At 37.2% G+C, this 10,883-nt stretch overlaps 3 protein-coding genes and 1 long non-coding RNA gene across 5 annotated transcripts in view; 2 read left to right on the forward strand and 2 right to left on the reverse strand.

Moving 5' to 3' along the window:
- The first annotated feature begins 453 nt into the window (after positions 1-453).
- On the forward strand, positions 454-2,602 carry LOC119616909. Of its 2 annotated transcripts, none has more exons than XR_005232994.1 (3): positions 454-557; positions 650-787; positions 2,489-2,602. It is a non-coding gene; the product is annotated as an uncharacterized LOC119616909 (long non-coding RNA). The 2 variants fall into 2 exon arrangements; XR_005232995.1 differs by having other exon boundaries at positions 650-723; positions 2,489-2,601.
- Positions 1,388-5,980, reverse strand: LOC108235742. Its single transcript, XM_017415985.3, has 11 exons — positions 5,827-5,980; positions 4,660-4,770; positions 4,436-4,516; positions 4,226-4,330; positions 3,987-4,088; positions 3,713-3,808; positions 3,584-3,623; positions 3,446-3,497; positions 2,822-2,951; positions 2,472-2,660; positions 1,388-2,067 (listed from the first exon to the last, which is right to left on the reverse strand). Exons 1-11 carry the CDS (start codon positions 5,833-5,835, stop codon positions 1,648-1,650), a joined length of 1,335 nt encoding a protein of 444 aa, XP_017271474.1. The 5' UTR covers positions 5,836-5,980; the 3' UTR covers positions 1,388-1,647.
- Positions 5,981-6,004: 24 nt separating this feature from the next.
- rps19bp1 (ribosomal protein S19 binding protein 1) lies at positions 6,005-9,066 on the reverse strand. Its single transcript, XM_017416103.3, has 4 exons — positions 8,879-9,066; positions 8,117-8,290; positions 7,404-7,501; positions 6,005-7,194 (listed from the first exon to the last, which is right to left on the reverse strand). Exons 1-4 carry the CDS (start codon positions 8,931-8,933, stop codon positions 7,045-7,047), a joined length of 477 nt encoding a protein of 158 aa, XP_017271592.1. The 5' UTR covers positions 8,934-9,066; the 3' UTR covers positions 6,005-7,044.
- A 346-nt stretch (positions 9,067-9,412) lies between these two features.
- LOC108235889 (3-mercaptopyruvate sulfurtransferase) overlaps positions 9,413-10,883 on the forward strand; it is a 7,619-nt gene continuing 6,148 nt past the window's right edge. The window contains exon 1 of the mRNA XM_017416239.3: positions 9,413-10,207. Coding sequence (XP_017271728.1) covers positions 9,628-10,207 — 580 coding nt within the window. The 5' untranslated portion in view covers positions 9,413-9,627. The remainder of the gene's footprint in view (positions 10,208-10,883) is intronic.

Below are 10,883 nucleotides of genomic sequence, written 5' to 3' on the forward strand. Positions count from 1 at the left end.
TGATTTTACAAATATTAAGCATATTAATATGATGATGGAACATTTTAACACATCAAAAGCAACACACTGATTTTCACAACTTTTTTAAACTACAAACAAAAAACACTTTAAAGTAAGACTTTTAAAAAGGTAGTTTTTGATCTAAGAAATTAAAAATAAATAGGGTTAAATCAGCATTTTTTCTCTCCCCCCAAAATGCATTAATGAGTATCAGAAGCAGAATAAATTTGTGCTTTTAATAAGATTTTGCATTCATCAAAACAAAAGATCTGTGGCTTAAATGTTTCGTATTTTCTTAAAGTAAATAAAATGTATCTTCTTACCCGTGACATGGTGAAAACTTTCACTTTCCTGTTTCACTTTTCTTCTTCTTCTCTTTATTCTGGTTCAAACTCTTGTCTTTTTGCTTCACTCATTAAAACTCCCAGCAGCTGGCAGCCTTGTTGAACCATCAGCTTGCAGTGATGCAGGTGTGAGGTCTTATTTGAACTTGTTTAGAAAAAGGAGAATGAAGCAGCAACGTGACGTTAATCCAGCCTGAACTGGACCAAGTGGAAGTACGAGAAGGCAATGAATATTCTCTACATCAAGTGGTGATTATAAAATTGATTAAACAAGGAGAGCTTTTACTGACTGCACTCCTTTTCAGTCAGCTGGGAGTGATGAAAAGTGGCAAAGGAGGAGCTTCTCTCTGAAACGGAGGGGAAGAGGAGCAAGCAGGAGGTGGTGTCAGGGATGGAGCAACGAATGTATTATTATTATTATCGCTAACTGTAAAAAAATGATGGTGGGTGATAATGTTTTTATTACGTGTGTGTCTGTTAGCAAAATATCTAAAAACTGGCGTGGTAGTAGCTGAGACTGATCCACAACAAAAATTCTGAGCACTAACAGATTACGGTACACAAGATCTTTGATTGAAATTTTAGAATTAACTATTTGGAGTAAATCCTGCCTGTCTGTACATTATCTCATGAAGCACTGAATGGATTTTAATGAAACATAATAAAACTAATTATTAAATGTTCTTCTACAACTGATTAACATTTTGGATGATGGCCCCACAGCCAATCAAAATTAGCAAACACAAAAAGGTTATATCACCTTTATGTTTACAAATACTGAGCTAAAATTTGACATGGTAGTAGCTGAGAGTCAGTCACAACCCACGCTCTGAGTGTGACATCTCACAATATTCCTTGAGATGAAGTATGTTAAGTATTTTGACCAAAATGGCTACAACTTTGCTATATCTCAACATAAAATGATCTTAGTCTGAAACTCTGGCATGAAAGGCAGCAAAAAGGAATGCCAAGCATTTACATTTTACAATCTTTATCAAATTTTATGTACAGGAAAAACTACAATAAGTAACAAAAAAGATATCTTTAGGGTTAATGAATACTTTAATATTAGGATTAGAGCTTTACAAATTCATATTTTTAATTATGATCTGGCCAACAGGCAGCAAAAGGAAAAACAAACAAACAAAAAAGACTAACAAAAAGGGTAGATTTATCATTTCATACAAGAAGTGTACACATTTAGAAGCTTTGTAGAGGTCCCATATCCCTGGAGACACCCAAATGTCACACAACAAGATGGATTAACTCTAAAAGGACAGAGTCAGAATAAAGCTGATGGTTCTTAATCAAGCCTACTGAAAACATCCTTTATATGCATGAGCTCGTTCAGTCCTTTATCAAGGTCCTCTGCTAGCTTGCGAAGTTTTTTTGCAAGCTTCGACTCGAGACCTTTCTTGACCTTCGGCCCATCTTTTCCCTCGGTAAAGAAAAAATCCATACCGAGTGCGAAGCCTTTGATCAACCCAGACGACTTGCTGCTCATCTCTGAGGTCATGGCGGTAGCATCTCCTGTCACCAGCTGCACGATGTTTGCCACCCTGCTTGAATACCTCTCAGTGTTATGTAGAACGGAGACGCCGTGTAGCTTCAGTGACTCCATGCCTTCATTGACGAACTTTAAACAGCTTAGAATTTTCTCATGACAGACGTCGAAGTCTTGCAAGGTTTTGTCGATTTTACTCTTCTCTTTAGACAAATTCGCCTGGAGGAGCAAACATTTGAAACAGTCATAAAGAAGCTTTAATACAAATGAGAGTTCATCGTGCATTTTTGGCATTTATTTGATTATTTAACAGCTATGATGACATAAATATGCTGAAAAGGCTTTGTGATCTTTGTGTTTGTGTACAGTATTTAAAAAAGCTAATCTCTATCTTAAGCTTCCTCATCTAAAATATATGGACACCTTTGCATGTAATAATTTATAGGATTTATATATATAATAGGTAATACTTTATTCTCTTGTTGCCTTTTACTCTTCAGGAAGATCATGCATGATTTATGTTTATAAGTTCACCAAAAAAAACAAACCAAAAGAGATGCAAAAATTTTTTTTAAAAAGTTGCTGTTTTTATGGGCCCTAAAGTTTGTTAACCATGAGTTCACCTTGTTTGCGATGGCAGCCGAAGCACCGGTGACGCCGCCGGCTGCAGCCACACCCACACCGACAGCAGTGAGGGCCAGAGAGGCTCCTGCTGTGAACGGAGACAGGATCACACCAGCAGCTGCTGCCACTCCACCTGCCACTGTTGAAGCTCCTCCAGTGATGCCAGCGATCTTTGTGCCCTTTGAAAACTACAAAGAAAAATGAATAAAATAGATCCAGTCAATACTCTCTGCTCAAATTACTGCCTGCAATACTTTGACTAAGAGAAAAGACGCTGTGTATACATTCTGGACTCCACTCTTTTACATGAGCTGGGTTTCTACACCTTTCTGTGATAAGAAATAATTACCTTGTCTAAGTTGGTGGCGATGCTGTGCAGCTCATTAATGAGTTCTTTTAGGTTCCCACTATGTTCAGTCATCAGCTGGTTGTACAATTGGATTGCTTTGTAGAGAAGTTCAGCTTTTACATTGATGACCCTGAAATATTAACAGTTATATTATTTATGACACTTTGGCCTACATGTCTAGTCAGTCTGGGACACATTAATTAAAGTTTATCAGGTGCAGGTACACACAATTTGATGAAAAAACACTATACTTATGGCTTTAAAATATTATAAATCCAACCAAAAATTCTACAGCTACAGAAAATGTAGCTGTTTACACATACAAGTTTGTATTTCTGTTCATTAGGACCATGTATTGGCTTGCATTCATTTCTGTAGCCTGACCCTGACCTTTACCCTGAACCCGACCATTACCAGTACATACCTAAACTCTAACCTAAACTCAATTTACACTTTAGCCATAAACCTAACCCAATACACAAAAGTGGTATTCCACCATATTAGGACTGGGCTGGTGGTCCTGACAAGGTAGGTGTGTATACCAGACAAGGTCCTTAAAAAGTAACAAAAAAACAACAGGTACACACATACTGTAAGAAAAACATGACATAATAACCAACTCACTCCGTCTCTGATGATCCTCTAAGTTTGAGATCCCTGCACACATCACTCCAAGCTGTAAATCAACAAAAGTGGAGTTCAGCAACAAGACGTTTCCAACATCATCAGAGAGGAAATATTTGGAGTATTTTTTTCACTCACGTGTCATCACCTCGTAGGAATCTGACAAAGACATGTCGTCCTGGTGAAAGAAAGAGTTTATAACACAACTTGTGCTATTTTTTATAGCCCTTTGAGATTACCAGCGCAACAAGAAATAGAAATATTTACCAGGGTTTCAGACACGCGAACAAGCTTGTGTTTATGTTGTCTAGCCGGCAGTCGAGGAGGTTGTGGTTCAACTGCTGCCTTAAATGGTTTATCATCCTTATAGGGAAAATCACAGTTAAGTTCAGATTTTCTCTTTCAATATGATTCAGATATTTATTTCTTGGTATAATATTTTTCTTTGCTGTTGTTTGAATACTAATGTCATTCATATTTTTCTTTCATTTCAGAGCCTTCCAAAATAAAAATCTGTAAATAAATCAGAAAACACTAATACCTGTAAAACTTCCTCATATTCATGGCCAGTTTCATTTTGTTCTGCCTCCTGCAGAACCCACTTCCTTGGTGATAGTGGGGGTGGAGCTGGGGTCGGTTCTTTCTGAGGTTTAAGAAATTGAATCAAAATCAAACAGAAATAAAAAAGATTACTACAACATACAAAACAACACTTTGAGTAATGTCTCAAGTGTTGTAGTTTGAAGTCACAGATTAAATCCCATCTGTATTCAGACTCACCTCGGATGTGGGCGACCGAGGAGAAGGGTTATATTTCAGCTGCTTCGCATCAAAAGCTTTTATTATCTGATCGACTTTCCCTGAAGGAGAAACGGGATTCATCGGCTGTGGAAAAGAAGAAATAATAACATGAGCATCTGCAGACTCACTGTAACTCATTACAACTATTTCAACGACAAAGTAAATAAATAAATCAGAAAATACTGATACCGTTATAATTTCCACATAGTTGTTGCCAGTTTCATAGTCCTGCGTTGCCCACTTTCTGTGTAACGGTGGGGCTGGCTCTCTCTGAGTTTTCAGAATCAGAATCACCAAGTTAATTAAAAACAAAAACACTTTAATTCAACAACATATAAAAAAACCATGTTTTGAATAAAGACTCACATATTTGAGTTTGAACGCACAGGTGAAACATAATCTTTACAACTCACCTCTGAACCTTTTGTAGGAGACCGAGGAGTCGAGTTACATTTTAGCAGCTCCTCGTCTACAGATCTTACTGCTCGGACCATTTTCCTCGGAAGAGGAACGGGACCCTTAGGCTGCAGAAAAGACGAGATGTTTATTAATGTGAGCATCTGCTGAGGCATTCAGGAACCCTTTGTAACTATCTCAGCTATTTACTGAAGTATGTCCAAAGAATATAGGTTGATATTAGACATTCAGTGTAAACCATTTATTAAATTTATAAATACATTTTTTAGATCTCTGAGCTCAGATAAGCCAATTTTAATAATAAACCAAGAAAGTATTTGTAGTTATCTTTGCATACTGGTCTTAATAACTGTCATTGTAAAAATATTTCTCATGTTTTCTGTTTTTCTAATCAGAAACCTGAACAAGACAAAGCACTGCATTCTGCATTCCTGACCTGAAAACGCCGTAAAGACTCTTTAAGTCTGCAGATCAGTGACCCCTTAATGAATGTGGTCGAACAAGCTCAGCAAGATTTATTGCTCTGCAGGCACAACTGCTGTTTCATTTACTTTTACTTTTACTTTATAAACACGGTTTATTCAAACACTCGTTAGGAAAATGCTGATATTGTACCAAAAATTAATTAAATGATAAGTAGTAATCAATATCAGAATTGAATGCATGTTAAAATGCCCTATGCTTACAGTAACAAGCCTTTGTAAAAATATGCAGTTAGTGAAATGACAGTTTACGTTAGCAAATTTAGACATTTAAAAGCTTTATTTTTTAAGTGTTCAGCAAGGAATTTGTTAATTTTTCTAACTGTTTTTTAAATGTTATTTTGTGAATATAACTCACATCACAAAACAAGAGAGAGCAAATGGTTGCTTTATTATTGATATTTTAATGCATCAAAAACAACACACTAATTTGTGCATCAGTAACTTTTTTTTATTGTAGTTCCACAAAAAATGTGGGACATTTAAATAAGATTCTTTAAAAAAAATAAACTCTTTTGTTTTTTTTTTCAATAGGACGGTCTTAAAAATAATTACAACTAAATTTAATAATGACTATCAAAGGCAGAATGCAATGTGTGTGAAACTATGCAATAAAAAAACAAATGTGCGGCTCAGTGGTTTCATAATTTCTACAGAAACATTAAATGTTCTCTTTCTTACCTGAGACATGGTGCAACTTCCACTTTCCTGCTGCTCTGCGTTGACTCTGCTGTCCTCACTCAAGACTGGTATCAGACTACAATCAGACCTTTTTATATAACCTTACCAGGTGGATAAACTGGTATTCACTGCATTTTACATCTGCATGCCAAAACAACACATACAGGAAAGCAACGAACATGTTTAGGAATGTTTTAATAGCATCCTTACACAAACATTTACTGCAAAGTAGGCATCTGAATTATGATTGTAAATAAACCTTGCAATTCTAGACCATGCTAAATTAATCTTTCAGGTTTTTTTTAATATTATAGCATTGTTTTTCTCTTTTGTCTGGATCAAATGCGTACACAAAAATGCTCAAAATTCAAAAGGAACCATATTGTGGCCTGCCTTGTGGACCTCCATGTTAAAGCACACCAGCCTCTGCACATGGGTGTGTTACCTGTGACCTGGAAAAAAAACAAGCCCCAAAGTTATGGGGATCAGGTCACATTCTTACTGCTTCAATCACGCTCATTAAATTTAGAAACAGTTGCCACCCTATTGAATCATTACACTCTGTAGAAATACAGGTATGAGATTCTTCTTTTAACTCACAGCGCATCGTTAAACCAGCCTGAACACAACTAGGCAGGTGAAAATAACCACGAGTCCATGCGACTAAATAATGTCTACATCAACTGGTCATTATAATTATTATTATTTTTTCCAGAGCCTGACTGAATGATTAGCCAACTAAAAAAGCATTTCTCTAAATTAAATTTTAATATCTTAGGGGAATCTAAATTCTCCACCCACATATTTGCATATTTTTAGATGAGAAGGAAAACTTAAATTGGGACGCATGAAAAAAATCAATAGATATCTGGTTTTTCAGCATACAGTCTATATATTTTAAAGGAAACTTAAATACAAAAAAGACAGTGACTGCTTCGTTGGTTGCATTTTTTGTTAATATGTCATACATTAGGTTATTAAATCTTGTGTATCTGCACAAATCAAAGTCTTCGCCAGTTGGAAATTACAACTCAGTGGTACATTTCATCATTTAAAAACTGAAGCATGTATTTCGGATGTGCAACAAAATGATTCTTTGCTGCTGTGAAGTGGGAATGACTTCCAGTACATAGTCTGATTCAAAAACCCTCATTAATCCACAGAACACAGCACCAGCTGCTTCCATTTTGGCTGCGGTGTCTCTTTTCAGGGGGGGTGTTATTTCTTCTCCTCAACAGTCTTGCCAAAGTATTCTTTCTGGAACTGCTGAAACTCCTCCTCTGTAAACAAAGACTCTGTCTCCTTGGGCTTTTTGACAGGTTTGTCTGGGCGATTTCTCGACTGCCGTCCTACGTTGTGGTTCAAGATCTGAATCAAAAAGAAACCAAGTCGACACTTTAGCTGGAAAATCACAGATTACATTGATAACTGGTTCTGATGGGGTTAGATTGTGATGGTTGATTTTAAAAGTTGACATTACTACATGATAGTTTGTAGTTTTAAAAAAGTATTTACAATATATAGTGACAGTTAAAGAGATCAACATTGACTCGTTATAAGAAATCAACCTTCATTACCTTTAATGTATCAGAATCTGTTGCTTTGCAGCTAGTTTCCAAAAAGTATTTCAGGTTGGCACTCATCTGGCTCTTTGCTTGCTTCTTACGGAACTCTTCTACAAAAAAAAAAAAACACAAAACAAAGAATATAATTTTACAACAAACGTGCTGTATGACTAGACTAAACCAGGAATTATTTTACATATTTTTGTCAACTTTCCAGTCTCTCAAATATCCAGAGACACAGATTCAAAGATGTGAATAAAGAAACAGAAGAATGCTGGTTTTAAAAATGCCTTTGTTTCTTCAGTCCCTGGTTTAACAAAACTGCACACAAATAATGTGGGACATCAACTCAACTTCTTTTAACAAACAACTAAACCTGTTCCTGACTGCAAATACTAATTAAATCTTGTTATTTTTAATAACCAGCTCTGACAAGTTAGCGCCACCTTGTTGGACATGTTAAAAGCAACTTTATAAGAGCACTGCTGAGTTAAAAAAAAAAAAAAGAAAAGCCAAACAAACAAAAAAAAACTACTCCTTAAATAACTATGCAAATAGCTAATCCTTGTTTGCACAAACAAACAGCAGCTCTCGTGGTTCTTGTTTCTTCTCTCCACAATTTCCAGTTCACGTCTTCCTAAACAGCCAGCACGTCTCATTAGAATTATTACCAATTGTTTAATATGTACGGTAAATATCAATAGAAAATGATAATGTGGCCTTACCTACTGCAGATTTAATCCGCTTGTCTTTGACTGTGGCTTTGCTCTTTCCGGGACCGAGGCGGCCCTGCAGCCTCTTGACCTGCCTGGTGACCCCCTGCCTCTTGGTGCTCACCAGCTCCATCACTGTGGCCGAGCTGGGGGTCTGAGCCTTCTTCTTCTTCGCTTTACTGTTATCTGGGATCGCACACATAGGAGGAAGAGAAAGATATGTGCTATAGTTATACGACAGACTATGATTCACAGTTAAAACAGTTGTAGGAAACATTTTGAACAGAAAACATCATACATATTTGATTGAATAAGAACACCCTACCATCAATGCATTTATTATGATAACTGGATTCTGTCTTAAATAATTGAGATTCTTTGTTATGTGTATCATTTCCAATATTTGTTTTCCTTTCAAAAAAGAAATCTTCAGTTTAAGCAGTAAACTAGTCATTACACTTCTCCATTAATCACCTTCTATTTAATCAAACACGTTTAGTTATACTACATTTTAATTTATTAATAAAACGTCCCAACAAAGTTTCAAAATAAGTTTTCACGTGTTTTCGGAAAAGCCCCAAAACACATTTACTGCTGTCCTAAAATGCGTTTGTTACGTGTCCCTCCTATTTTAAGAGAACAGTAAATATTTATGGATATGTCTAAATTTATTATTTTAAAATAAAGGCCACGCACTCGTGATTCAAAAGCATATTGTGCCAGCATCAAGTGCCCCTAAGAAACAAGCTAACAGGCTAACAAACTAAAACTGACCTTTGATATCATCGTTCAGCAGCTCCAGTCCTTTTCTGATCAACGACGCCGACATACTTAAAATTATAAACTCAGTTTTAGTGTTTACAATCTACATTTAAAGCACTCTCCTTAAAAACTTGAACAGGAGCGTGTGAACAGAGCAACATCCGGTTGTGCACCGACCGAAAGAGTTCGCCGGATAACAACTAACAATGCATATAGTTCCTACCATGCTACTACTAACAATGACGTATATTCTAATATAGGTCATATATATACAACAACAACAACAACAACAACAACAACAACAATAATAATAATAATGATAATAATATAATAATAATAATAATAATAATAATAATAATAATAATAATAATAATAATAATAATAATAATAATAATAATAATAATTCATTATATACGTCTTTCACAGAGTATAATCAGACAGATTTCTCAGATCTTTCAGTAGAACCAATGTGTTATAAATATACATGTGTTGTCTTAATGAGTGCCACTTTTAAACACCTTTAACCCTTTGCTCTGTTTGGTTATTTATGAGAGTGCACAGAAACTTTTGAGACTTTAGGTTACGTGTAAATCCTGGAAGGCGCGTCCCTGCCGCTTCCCGGTGGTGAAACTGAATTCTGTCACGCACTCCCTCTCTCCTCCACAAACACCTTTGCTCCCTCTGCCATTTTTCAACCTTTGGCACGGGATAAGGTCGAGTGAGTAAACTTTCTAACCTCCCTGTTTGCCCACAAACCCAGCATGGCGCTTCAAGCTGGAGCTCTGATCACCTCTAAGTGGCTGGCGGAGGCGATGAGGGTCCAGGGCAAATTGCGCATCTTGGACACGTCGTGGTATTTGCCCAAACTGCGAAGAAACGCCAAAAGCGACTTCAAGAAGAAGCACATCCCGGGCGCGGCTTTCTTTGACATAGACCAGTGCTGTGACAAGACCTCTCCCCTGGACCACATGCTGCCGTCGGAGAGGTTTTTCGCGGATTACGTGGGGAACCTGGGGATCGAGAACGACACGCACGTCGTAGTGTACGACTGCAGCGAGCTCGGGGAGTTCGCGGCGCCGCGCGTCTGGTGGATGTTCCGGGTGTTCGGCCACGGCTCGGTGTCTCTGCTCAACGGCGGCTTCAGGAACTGGGAACTGGAGGGTCGAGCGGTCAGCGACCAGTACAGGAGACCCGCTCCGACCGAGTACAGGGCCGCCCTGAACCGCACCTGGGTCAAGACCTACGAGGACATCCTGGACAACCTGGACACCAAGAAGTTCCAGGTGGTGGACGCCAGGCCCTCGGGCAGGTTCAGGGGACTGGACCCCGAACCGAGAGACAGTGAGTAGTCTGGTCTCAGATGTCCCCTGCAGCTTAGAGACGGAAAGTAAACTGAAAGTAGAGGACAGGGTGACTCTGCCCGTGGTGTTCACCCGCATGATGGCTCATTTTGGAAGCTGTCAGGTGGCTGAACATTTACTGACAAGCCCAGTGTCAGACCAGGATAATCTGAGTTATTGAAGCACATTTAAGATAAAAAAAAAAGTCTCTGTAATCAAGCAAGATCATCACCCTAAAAGCAAACTTATGTTTGAATAAAAATAAACAACATTTATATATTCCAAATTAAAAAAAAAATGCAAGTCGGGAGTTTGACACTGTAAATTCTTAGCTTTTCTACACGCCTTATTCATGTTAGGTTTATGTGGGTGATGATCAAAAGAACATTTATCAGTACAGATCCCATATCATGTGTTTAAACTAGATTTTCCTCAAGATTATTGATAAATATTCTAATTTTCTTTCTAAGTACCGTGCTGAAGGGGGTTGTGCCTAAATTGCCTAAATTTTGTCACATTTAGCTTCAAACACTGTTTTAAAATGTAGTGTTGATTTTCTGATGTCACTTTTTACAACATTTAGCTAATTACATGTAATTGTTACAGCTAACATGCTAAATATAAATCTAAATGCTAAATGTTAAATCTAAATGTTAAATGTTAAATCTAAATATTAT

The sequence above is a fragment of the Kryptolebias marmoratus genome, linkage group LG3 (genome assembly GCF_001649575.2).
Source record: "Kryptolebias marmoratus isolate JLee-2015 linkage group LG3, ASM164957v2, whole genome shotgun sequence".
NCBI classification, from domain to species: Eukaryota; Metazoa; Chordata; class Actinopteri; order Cyprinodontiformes; family Rivulidae; genus Kryptolebias; species Kryptolebias marmoratus.

Coding starts and splice junctions, on each gene's coding strand:
- rps19bp1 (XM_017416103.3), bottom strand. CDS start 8,933: ATGTCGGCGTCGTTGATCAGAAAAGGACTGGAGCTGCTGAACGATGAT. Junction 7,502..8,116: donor GCGGATTAAATCTGCAGTAG/GTAAGGCCACAT, acceptor TTTTTTTTGTAG/AAGAGTTCCGTAAGAAGCAA. Junction 7,195..7,403: donor CAGATTCTGATACATTAAAG/GTAATGAAGGTT, acceptor TTTTTGATTCAG/ATCTTGAACCACAACGTAGG.
- LOC108235742 (XM_017415985.3), bottom strand. Junction 3,809..3,986: donor AATATGAGGAAGTTTTACAG/GTATTAGTGTTT, acceptor TTTCCCTATAAG/GATGATAAACCATTTAAGGC. Junction 2,068..2,471: donor CGGCTGCCATCGCAAACAAG/GTGAACTCATGG, acceptor TTGCTCCTCCAG/GCGAATTTGTCTAAAGAGAA.